The 11,779-nt window shown below is 48.2% G+C and overlaps 1 protein-coding gene across 5 annotated transcripts in view; it reads right to left on the bottom strand.

Moving 5' to 3' along the window:
* Positions 1-5,540: 5,540 nt before the first annotated feature.
* PTPDC1 (protein tyrosine phosphatase domain containing 1) overlaps positions 5,541-11,779 on the bottom strand; it is a 64,284-nt gene continuing 58,045 nt past the window's right edge. For 4 of the 5 annotated variants that reach the window (XM_049637927.1, XM_049637692.1, XM_049637853.1 and 1 more), the window contains 3 exons: positions 11,410-11,595; positions 9,735-9,845; positions 5,541-7,366 (listed from right to left, as the gene is read on the bottom strand). In XM_049637927.1, coding sequence (XP_049493884.1) covers positions 7,250-7,366; positions 9,735-9,845; positions 11,410-11,595 — 414 coding nt within the window. In that variant the 3' untranslated portion in view covers positions 5,541-7,249. The remainder of the gene's footprint in view (positions 7,367-9,734; positions 9,846-11,409; positions 11,596-11,779) is intronic. The other variant, XM_049637768.1, reaches the window with a different exon arrangement.

The following is an 11,779-nucleotide window of genomic DNA, read 5'->3' as shown; positions in this document are numbered from 1 at the left end:
TGCTGTACAGATTCATTTGCCTTTCTATGACTAATAATACTTAGCACCTTTTCATTGACTTATTTGCCAATTATGTATTTTTGGTGGCGTATTCAAATCTTTAGCACTTTTATAACTTTGGACAATTTTTTCTTTTACCTTGTTGCATTTTGAGAGGTTTCAGATAGTCCTTTATCAGATATATGCTTTGCAGAGTCTCTCCTAGTCTATAGGCTTGGTCTTTTCATTTTCTTAACAGTGCCTTTTGAAGAGAAGTTTTTAATTTGGTATAGTCTAATCTATCAACTTATTCTTTAACGGTTTGTACTTTAGCTGTTGTATTCACCAAATCTCTGATTAACCTAAGATCACAGATCTTCTCTTAGGAAGTTTATAGTTTTAGATTTTACACTTAAAAGCTGATTTTTCTAAGGGGTGCCTGGGTAGCTCAGTCAGTTAAGCATCTGACTCTTGATTTCAGCTCAGTTCATGATCTCATGGTTCATGGGATTGAGCCCCGCATTAGGCTCTGCGCTGACAGGGTGCAGTCTGCTTGAGATTTTCTCTCTCTCTCTCTGCCCCTCCCCTGTTCGTGCACATGCTCTCTAATAAACTTAAAAAATAAAATGACAAAAGTTGATTTTTGTAGATAATGCAAAGTATGGATCCAATGTTAATTTTTTTTAATGTTTATGTTTGAGAGTTTATTTTATTTTAAACATGAGTTGGGGAGGGGCAGAGAGAGGGAGACACAGAATCCGAAGCAGGTTCCAGGCTCTGAGCGGTCAGCACAGAGCGAAGCAGGGCTTTAACCCATGAACAGTGAGATCATGACCTGAGCCGAAGTCCCATGCTTAACTGACTCATCCACCCAGGTGCCCCCAAGGTTTTTTTTTTTTTTCTTCTTCAAATTGTTGTTTTGCATATAAATACCCAATTGTTCCAGCACCCTTTGTTAAGAGCCTGTCCTTTCTCTGCATTGCCTTTTCACCTTTGTCAAAACTCAGGTGTCCGTGTGCCTGTGGGTCTCAATCCGGACTACGTTATTCCATTGATGTAACTACCTATCTTTATATGAGCACCACACAGTTTTGGTTAGTGCAGCTTTATAATAATTCTTGAATCAGTTAGTGTTAGCCTGCTAACTTTGTTATTTTCCAAAGTTCTTTTGGCTGTTTAGGTCCTTTGCCTTCCCATGTGAATTTCAGAATCAGTTTGTCAATTTCTACAAGAAAACCTAGCTTGGGCTTTGATTAGGATTGTATGGAATCTAGAGATCAACCTGGATGGAATGGACATATTAACAATCTTGAGTCCTGCAACTCACAAACAGGTGTATCTCCATTGTTTTTGGTCTGTTGAAGTTTCTCTTGGAAATATTCTGTAGTTTTCAGTGTGCAGGTGTAGTGAGTTGAATCATGCCACTCACCCTGACCCCCCATTATGTCCATGTCCTAGTCCCCGGAGCCTGAGAACATGAGTTTATTTGGAAACAAAGATCTTTGCAGTTGTACTCGAAGGTCTTGGAATGAGGAGATCATCCTAGGCTATCCTGATGGGCCTAAATCCATTGACAACAGTCCTTGTAAGAGCTCCACAGAGGACAGAGAAAAAGGAGAAGGCAGTGTGGAGATGGAGGCACAGATGGGCATGATGTGGCCACAAGCCACGAAACGCCATGGGACACCTGTGGCTGGCAGATACTGAAAGAGGCAGGAAGGACACTCCCCTAGAGCCTCTGGAAGGAGCATGCCCCATCAACACCTAGATTTCAGATGCCTGGCCTCCAGAGCTGTCGGAGCCGGAACAAGTTTCTGTTGCCGCGAGCTCCCGGCTCGTGATGATGTGCTGTTGTGGCGCTGGGAGACGACACAGCAGGTGGCTCACTCTTCTGTGCGATTCATCTGCCAGCATTTGATGCTCAGGTACCCGTCATTGTTCTAGGTCAGGTGCTTCGCTGCCAGTGCACAGAGAGGCACTGGCTTTCGTGAACCAGTCTGGCACCCGTCTGCTTCACTGAACTAGCGGAATGTTCCATAGCTGTTTCCACAGATTCTACCATGTTGTTTACATGGATCACGTCTGAGAATAAAAATAGTTTTACTTTTCCCTCTGAATGCCTCGTATTTCTTTTCCCTGCCTGATCACAACAGCCAGATCTGCCAGCACAGCGTGGGCAAGGCTGGGGGCAGCCCTCCCTGGGTTGTTCCCGGTCTGAGGGGCACTGTGCTCCCCTCCTGTCCGCTACCCTGTTCTTCCTTTTACCCACATGTGCTGATCCCTTCTGTGTGCCAGGCACACAGGCTGTGGAAGGATCATGGAGGAGAAGAAAGAACACTGACAGGCAGAGCACCATGTGTTTAAATGCTGTAGGAGACACTCACATAGGTGCACTAGCACTTGAGAGGAACTACAAACAGCCCAGAACACGTGATAATATAACTCACACCTGCCGAGTCTGGCAAAAACCAGGAACGCAGACAGTACTAAGTGTCGACAAGGCCGCCGAGCAACGGGAACGTTCATAAGCGGACGCTATCGTTTTTAGAAACACTCTGTCACTGCGTAGGAAACCATGTGTGCCTTACGGCCCATAAATTCCACTCAAAACTCCACAGCCCAGAAAGACTTCCAACTGGGTCCCGAGTGCTTGTATTTATGCACAAATATAAACCGTCCAAGTGTCCACTCCAGGCCAGAGGAACGAAGCGTGGGGTGTCCACACAGCGGGCTGCCACGCAGCTGTAGCATCACACATCAACACAGATAAACTTGAGGAGCATGTTGAACAAAATCAGCAAGTCACGGGACAATACACTGCATTCTTCAATCTATATAAAGTGGAGACACCAGCAAAACCAAGCCATGTGCTGCCTGAGGTCACGGGATGAAGAAACACACACGAGGCGCGGTGGGAGCATCGAGTATACTGGTCAGCTTGGGCTGTGTAACAAAGACCACAGAGACGGCGGCTTAAACAACAGGGACTATCCTGTCACAGTCCTGGAGGCTGGAATTCGGGATGCAGGCATGGGCAATCTTCCTCACTCACTCAGTGGTCTCCCCTGAGACATCCCTCCTGCCATGTAGACACCATCTTCCCTGTGTCCTCACATGGGTCATCTGTCTGTGTGCATCTGGGTCCTCTTCTTATAAGGACAGCAGTCACACCGTCTTAGGGCCCACACATATGACCTCATGTTACTTTAATCACTTCAGTAAAGGCTCCATCTCCAAATAAAGTCACATTCGGGAGTTTTGGGGGTCGGCACTTCAGCACATGAATCCAGCCTGTGATACCCCTCCATCTTCTTGGGCTGTGTAGTCAGGTAGCTGAATTTAACTACAGTTAACATATTCTGTTCCAAGGAATCAGAGCTGAGTTTTGAAGGACATTTAGAATTCAGTGAGTCACAGTGCTGAGAATTAGGCTTCCAGCATTAGTTAAGAACATGCGCTAATCGTGGCTCCTGATGGAGGGCGAGTGACTGAATGGCTCCTGTGTGTCCCTGGCAACAGCGGAGGCCAAGCACTGAGTGGGCGCAGGCTCGCCGAGTTTCACACTGGTCTCTCCCACTTGTTTTGGAAGTCCACTGGGGGCATATAGAATATTCTTAGAAAATAATTGATCATCTAAACTTTGTTAAAATAATTCAGGAAATATCACCTACTTGTCTCAGGAACATTACATTTAATATTAGGTTGAACTATATAAAATGGCCGTATTTGATCATTTTTGACCTGCAGGCTTTTCTACCTGGTTCAATCTAATTCAATGTCTAAGTTTTTTATTTTTTATTAAAAGAATTTTTTAATATTTATTTTTGAAAGAGAGAGAGAGAGAGAGAGAGAGAGAGAGCGCGCATATGAGTGGGGGAGGGACAGAGAGAGGAGGGAGATACAGAATCAGAAGCAGGCTCCAGGCTCTGAGCTGTTAGCACAGGGCCTGACACAGGGTTCGAGACCATCTGAGACCATGATCTGGGCTGAAATCAAGAGTTGGACACTTGACTGAGCCATCTAGGTGCCTCAGTGACTGGACTTTTTTTTTTTTTAAGTTTTATTTATTTATTTTGAGAGAAAGAGAGAGAGCCAACAGGGGAGGGGCAGAGAGAGAGGGGGACAGAGGATTTGAAATGGGCTCCGTGATGACAGCAGAGACCCCGATGTGGGGCTCAAACTCCCAAACCGTGAGATCATGACCTGAGCCGAAGTCGGACGCTCAACTGACGGAGCCACCCAGGCACGTCTGGATGTTTTAAATGATGGCTGAGAATGAAGGATTCCCAAAGCTACACTACTCAATGGTTCCACTGTGATTATTTACAAATCAGTCTTAGTGTCAGTGTTGGGCTAATCAGAGACCCGCTCATGCCTAAAAGCGTAAGTAAAACATAATGCACACCTGCATAACAGGATTTGTTGCATTTTTCTCTTGCCATGTTATCTGTAAACAATTTTCAACCATCTGGTATCGAGTAGACTCTTTTAAATAAGGTGATACTCTTTAGCCACATTCATAAAAATAAAAAATCCAAAGGGAATATCATCTTTGATTTACTTGCCCTGAAAATATATCAATATTGTTCATTTGGAACAACAACAAGAACAAAGAGGTCTTGAGGAAACGATCAGTTTTCATCAATTCCCAAAATTACTTGGGGGCCTTCAGACATCAAGAACTTGGGGCAAGCACTTTGTCTGCTGCGTACTGGCTCTGGAGATTTCTTCGGACATCCAGAGAACTGGCTGAAACAGGACACAAACACGTGCACAAGCAGGTGTCCCCCATTCAAGAGCAAACAGAAACTTCGATGATGTATGACACGTGGTTTCTTGTGGACCCCGGTCTTCTTGAGGTTAAGACCGGGAAGCTGGCTGAAGACACGACTCGGCACATCACAGCGTGTCTCTGAGTTCTGCAAACAGAGCGGTCTGGAAACCAGTAGCACCAGCGAGCTCTTGGACAGGAAGTCCCGAGCTTCCCAAGTGTGATATGCTGAGATCACATGACAGCACCACGGCAGCCCAGCCTGCTCCAGAGGATGGAGACCATTGCTAAGTCACAAACAACACGATGCTCTATGGTGCCACCACAGAGCCCAATGCTGAAAGGGCCCTGCGGTCCCTGCCGGGCACGCCACACACAGGTGGCTTTGGGGGGAAGAGCATGGGGTCTGGGGTCCGTCAGACCAGGACTCCTTCATCAGGCAAGTGTGAACAATACTTCTCTCTGGCCTGAGGCAGAGCGCGTGCGCGGCCATGGCGGTCAGTTCTGGACGTGTGCGCTCTTGGCCCTGGAGCTGAATCCCCCACCCGGAGGTCCTTCCTTTGGGCTGCAGAGAACTCCTCACCCACTCCAATACAGGAAAGGCAGGAGCCCCGCTGACCTCAAGACCCCCCTCACTCCTTCCTCCTGGAGCCCTGCTCCCCTCCCACCCCCACCTGCTCGTCTGGAACCAGCAAAGTCTGGGCTGACCACAGCCCACAGGGTCATCTCCTCCCAGGGCACCTCCGTATCGTCAGGGTCTCAACAGCTCCAAGCTAAAGACATACGAGCCTTATGGTTTGTTGTTTGCACTTTTATTCGAATAAATACAAAACCTGGAGACAGCCTGGTTTACCTGTCCCACCAGCCTCCTCAGGCTGGCGTGAGGCTGTGGTCACATTGTGGCTGCGCGGGATCCGTCCTCTAACCTGACCATCGCAGACACAGGCCAATAACCACTTGTCGAATGAACCCTGCTGGCCCTTGTCCATGTGACACTGACAGACATGTGGGTAAACATCTTTTTGGGTAAAAAACATATTTTTATAATGTACCTTTGGATAAAATGTTATCTTTTCTCCCCTTTCCCAGATCAGGCACTTAAAAATGAGAAATCTCAGCAACAGGCAACCCAGTTCATTAAAATTCACTGGATCTGGTTTCCCAAGAAAATTCAAACAGTGTAGGAGGAAACGGCATTCAGCATCTGCCGCCAGAGTCAGTAAGACCCATAATGACTAAAACGTTTCTGATGTGCCAGTGCCGGCTTCAGAGATGCAGGAGTTGGAGAATCTCATCCAAGGTTAGTCTCGCTTCCCCCAAGTTTCTGTCTCTAAAATTACGTGACAGCTTTAGTGTGAAACTGGTTTGATTAGTATCACATCTGTTGGGAAAAACGATCACCCTGTGTGGCCTGGCCTCTGATAACCGCACACATTTGTTACAGCCTCAACTGCTGAATGACAGCTCGGTCCACAAAGAACCCGTTAGGCAGTTACTAGTCAGGCAACAAATAGTTTACTTACTTCTTAACTAAAGCCCATATGGTGAATGCAGGCTACGTGCTCACATTTCAGTTTAAGAATCTTAATTTTCCTAGTGAAAAGTGGCAGAAGACAGGGCCCTAGGGCAGCGGGGTCTGCAGAAGGACGGAGGTGGGAGGTACGGGCTGCGTGGCCCCCACACCGTCAGCACAGTGCCTGCCTGGGCCTGATGCCTGATCTGTGCGGCCCTCACACCTCACACTGTCAGCACAGGGTCTGCCTGACCACTTCCTGCGAAGACGCTGTTTGGAGAGAGTAAGGCTGGATGTGTGGAGAGATCAGCAAGGCCATCTGGAGGCCCGAGTCTACTTCCTACAGTAAAAAAAATCCCAACCACCTCACGACCACCCTTAACACAAAACTAAATCACTCCAAAAAATAATATACTTTGAAATCCTTTGACACATTTATAAAAAGAAAAAACAAAAAATTTCCAAATTAAAAAAATCCTTTAAAAATGTTATCAATCGCCTTCTTATTAACAAATACAAAATAGTTGAAGACACTTTGTGACTTCCTCAGGTCATGGATCAGGCTCACGGATCCACAGTGAAGTTTTACTGCTAAAATTACCTACTTGGCAAAAACTCCAGCAAGAGCTCCATCAATAAAATAACTGTTTTGGAAAGAAGAATTACAACTTTTTCCAAAATGTCAAAAAGAATAAAGATGTAAACACCGTGTACTTAACATATTAACACAATATTAATTCAGTTAAATAAATACAAGAAAGTGGCACCAACATTATGGCAATTTTTCAACACAAAAATGTAGCTCAAGGGTATTTTAAAATAAATAATCGCTCACAACAGAAATGAGTGTTCTTTGCACAAACCAAGAGTGTCTGAGATAAAGTGCTGGGACCCGAAACGGCTCCACACCCCCCTTCCTGTTCATCTGTACGCACGAACGCCGCCTGGGTCTCCGGGTCTGGAGTGTCCGCCGTGGGGAGGCGTCACTAAACGTCCGGCTGAGGGCCATCTTTTGTCATTTTCCCTTTCTCCTCCAGTGTGTGCTTAAATATTTTCTTTAGGGTGTCGTAAACTATTGGTCCATTTTCAGAGTCAAAATTAACCTGGTGACAAAGAATATATGGATTCAGGACACCGTAACAGAATTTTAATCAGCCTGTTTTGGTAGGAAAGAAAGGGGGTGGAGAAAACCTGACTTACAAACACAGTTATATTCAACTAAACACACAGAACTCACGTCCCACGTTAATTATGACCGAGAGACTGTATGAGAACTGTTGACTGTGCCAAAGGCAAACTTATGAATGAAAACAAAAGATTCAATCCAGCGCCTGGACAGGTCCACTCACTGAGGCAGGGCAGCCACGGGGGCAGAGTGGTGAATCTGACACTAACTGCTGGTGGCACAGGGAAGAGCACAACAGCCGCACGGCTGCACCGCAGCCACCTGACAGGGAGCCCGGCTTTCCACCTGCCAGCCATGCTGCGTCAGCTCACAGCCGACCTCCGTGACACGGGACGGACCACCCCCCCCCCCCACCTTAGCACTTCCGGGAGGAGCTGGCAGAGGCTCGCGGCTTCATCTGCCACACAGAAAACCGTCCCAGAAGCCAGCCAGCTCACCCCTTGGTGGGGAGGTACCGTGTCCGTGCTCATGGACTGTTTGCCCGTGTTCACCGGGACACAGGGTTGAGTGATGGTAGGACACAGAACGGGACACCTCCACCCACACCCACACCCACACCCACAGAAACGAGCCACCCGGTCAGTAACCCCTCTTCCGGAGGGGGTGCAGGAAGGCTGTGCCCGGCTAGCACATCTGTGGACACAAGACCACCGGCTCAGAGACAGACAAGTCTACGACTCCGGACAGTGTGTGCGTCCCAATCACGGGGCCCCTTGCCCTCCACATCCCCATCCTTGACGAGGTGGGGGTGACGCGCAGCGGCCCAGGCGGAGGCCACGCACACAAGGGCTTTGCATCACAGTCGATGACTCCAGGCTTAGGTGACCCCAGTGTTTGATGAGGGGCCGCAGCGGGCCTGGAAAGCTCTGGACAAAGGGTACCAGGACCTTCCTCATATGGCTGCAGCTGCCGCACAGCTCTCCTCAAAGAGCCAGCCCTGGACAAGAGCGGTCGGGGCCCCTGCTCACAAGACCACGCACCCGGGGAGACACCCAACATCTCCCAACCTCTTTACAGTTGGGTTTGCAACAGCTGCTATGTTTAACTTTTCATTAGGATCCTCTAAAAGGCCAACAGAAATTGTACAGAATTCCCACCACTTTTAGAGAAACAAACACTAATAATTTTTTTCAATTAAATTCAGAAAGGAAATCATACTGTCTATCCTACCTGCAAAGACTTCTCATTAACCTTAGTAGTGGTTTGAATTGTTCATTTTGCTAAGCATCCAGCTAAGCCCTCCCCAAGGGCAGGTGGCCTCACGGTCCCTGAAGACATAAATGCAGATGTGAAGGACCATGCACCCTGGGTCTGAGCCACTGGCTCTGGAAACTGTCAACAAGAGACCAGGAGACCAGGGTGGTCAGTGCCACAAAGACCCCGCGGGTAACGAGGAAGCTGCAGGAAGGACAGCACCTTGGAGAGCGGAGGGGAAGACGCTGTGATCGCGGACAAACATAACTAGTGTCATCACTAACATTTACCACAGATGCTGTCACTGAAAAGCGGGACTCTTTGTTTAATGACGTTTCCACATGGCCTATGAGAGGCTGCAGGGTAAGGGGTGCCTTTTCCCCTGGCATGGACCTGGCTTCTTGCTTCAGCCAGGAAGCACTGCTGTAAGCCAAAAGGGCGTACATACGAAGGAACCTTTTCTTTCACTTTCTTTTTTTTAAAAGTTTTTTTTTTTTTTTTACATTTATTTTTGAGAAACAGAGTGAGACAAAGTGTGAACGGGGGAGGGGCAGAGAGAGAGAGGGAGACACAGAATCCGAAGCAGGCTCCAGGCTCTGAGCTGTCAGCACAGAGCCTGACGCGGGGCTCGAACTCACGAACCTCGAGATCGTGACCTGAGCCGAAGTCGGTCCCTTAACCGACCGAGCCATCCAGGTGCCCCTCTTTCACTTTCTGCTTAGATTTGCTAACAGGACAGGGGACCGGGCCATCAATGGCGGATGCTGGATTCTCGGGGGCCGGTTACTTGTTTATGCCCAAGGCAGAACTCCTCCACCAGAAAAGACTCTCTGACTCCTATCAGGCATGTGATTTAGAAGTATTTTCTCAATATCCAAGTGTTTCTCTATCAAAGCTCTCTGTTCCAGCATTCTTCAAAAAGTTCAGCTCTTTCTGATAGCACTGTTGGGAAATTAATATATTTTGGCTAAAGTCTACAACTACATTTGAGAAATGTCAAACACACTTCCATTAAGGAAAAACAGCTGAAAGTTTTATTTCAGAGCAGGTGAGTGACCTCTGGATTATGCCCCCTGCGGCGCGTGACCCACCTTGGTGAAGGCTTTAATGGCGCGGGCAAGGATGGCCTCCTCCACATCCGCAGGGATGGGCTGCAGGTTCACAATGCAGTGCAACACGCAGAGAATGGTCTGGTGCTGGCCCTGTGTTTGCAGAAATCAAAATCAAAATCAAAATCAAAATCAAAATCAAAATCAAAATCAAAAAGCGGTTTGAAAAATGCCTCAAGAAATAAACTCAAAGCAACTGCAGAGCCAGGAACTGGTTGTGACCAAGTACTCATAACCTCTGATACTGAACGACCTACCAAGGGCTCTACCGATATTCACTGTTGGGTGTTAGTGTCATCTGAAAAGCTTTCAGGAGATAAAATCCAAGCTGCCGAGTTATTATACAGAGTAAAACTGAATATGCACGCAAGTGTCATTGCAGATCAAATGTCTTCCTTGCCGTGAACAGAGACGATCCGCTTGTTTCTGGACAAAACTGGTTCTGTGCAGCTACCGAATGCTGACTTAGCACTGGGATAGACAGGAGGACCAGCACGGGGGACAGACAGACAGTGCTGTGGCCTCCAGCAGTGCGCCAGCTGGAACCTCAGGGGAAGGACGGGGGGTGTCTGGCTTGACCCCCCGGGGGCTGTTCACTTCAGAGAAGCAAAGGAGACACCTCAGCACTGGAAGAACTTGTGCCCAGTACAGGCGCCCCTGCTGTGGCTTCTGAAATCTACTGTAAGGACCTGATCTGAAACGCAGAGGACCCGCAAGCAGAACTCAACATTACAGGGCTGTGTGGAGGGGTAACAACTTGAAATAACGTAAGTGCCCTGCATGCGGGGATGGCAGTGAAGGCCGTGGAACCCGGGGCGGGTGCCGTGTGACAGATGGGCGCGAGCTTTGTGCCAGATCAGAGTTCGAGTCCTGCTCTATACACGCTGCCCCTCTTCCCTATAAGGTGGGGCTGCACTCTGTCTGGGCCGTGGAGGCGAACAAAGCTGAAAACGGAAATTATGACCCAGTGAGGGCCTGGCCGACGCCCCAGGGGTGACCTTCCCCTGTCTCCCCTCCAGGTTCATCTCTGTCAGGCAGCTGCTCAGAGGGCAGCCTGGCAAATGGACTCCAGACAGGGGGCGTCCTCATCTATAAGGTCGCGTGCGAGCGTGTGTGTCTGAAACATGAAATATGAAGTTGTTTCTGAAAGGATTTGCAGCTTCTTAACAAATGTTTGAAAGAAAGGACTTGAAAATGTTCAAAGTGGTGTTCCTAGAATCATGGGTATTTTCCCTTTTTGGTTTTGCATCTTCTTTTTAAAAAAACATTTTTTTTTTAACATTTATTTATTTTTGAGACAGAGAGAGACAGAGCATGAATGGGGAAGGGTCAGAGAGAGAGGGAGACACAGAATCCGAAACAGGCTCCAGGCTCTGAGCAGTCAGCACAGAGCCCGATGCGGGGCTCAAACTCACGGACCGTGAGATCATGACCTGAGCCGAAGTCGGACGCCTAACCAACTGAACTACCCAGGCGCCCCCGGTTTTGCATCTTCTAAGTGTTATGCTGGGTGTGCATCTCTTCCCGCCTTGGAAAAACCTAAATGAGCCCCAGATATGGGATTCGGCACAAGTTCCCTTTTCCGCGAGAGTTCTGAGCACGAAGCCCGCACTTTGTGGGCCTTGGTTAACTTATCAACTGGCCAACAGCCTCTTACCTTCTCTAACAAAAACAACGCTTCTGCGGCCTCTGTGCGGCTGCCAGCCAACATGTCCACGTCCTCCTTGGTTATCACAGGCTCCTTCAGCTGCTCCACCCAAGACCACATTAAACTGCACAGGATGGAAGGGTCCCTTTCACCACATATTCTTTCCCAAGCTCCGTCTCGGGAATTCAGTTCTTTCTAAAAAGAAGAGAACAAAGAGGAAGAGAAAGAGGGAGAGGAAGGAGAGAAAGAGAGGGAGAAGGAGAGGAAGAATGAGAGGGAGAGGGAGAGGGAGAGGGAGAGGGAGAGGGAGAGGGAGAGGGAGAGGGAGAAAGGGGAGGGGAGGGATGGAGAGGACAGGGAGAAGGGTAAAAGGGGAGGG

The sequence above is a fragment of the Panthera uncia genome, chromosome D4 (assembly GCF_023721935.1).
Source record: "Panthera uncia isolate 11264 chromosome D4, Puncia_PCG_1.0, whole genome shotgun sequence".
Lineage (NCBI taxonomy): Eukaryota > Metazoa > Chordata > Mammalia > Carnivora > Felidae > Panthera > Panthera uncia.
The sequence above is the reverse complement of the archived record's forward strand: the minus strand, read 5'-3'. Positions and strand labels throughout refer to the sequence as shown.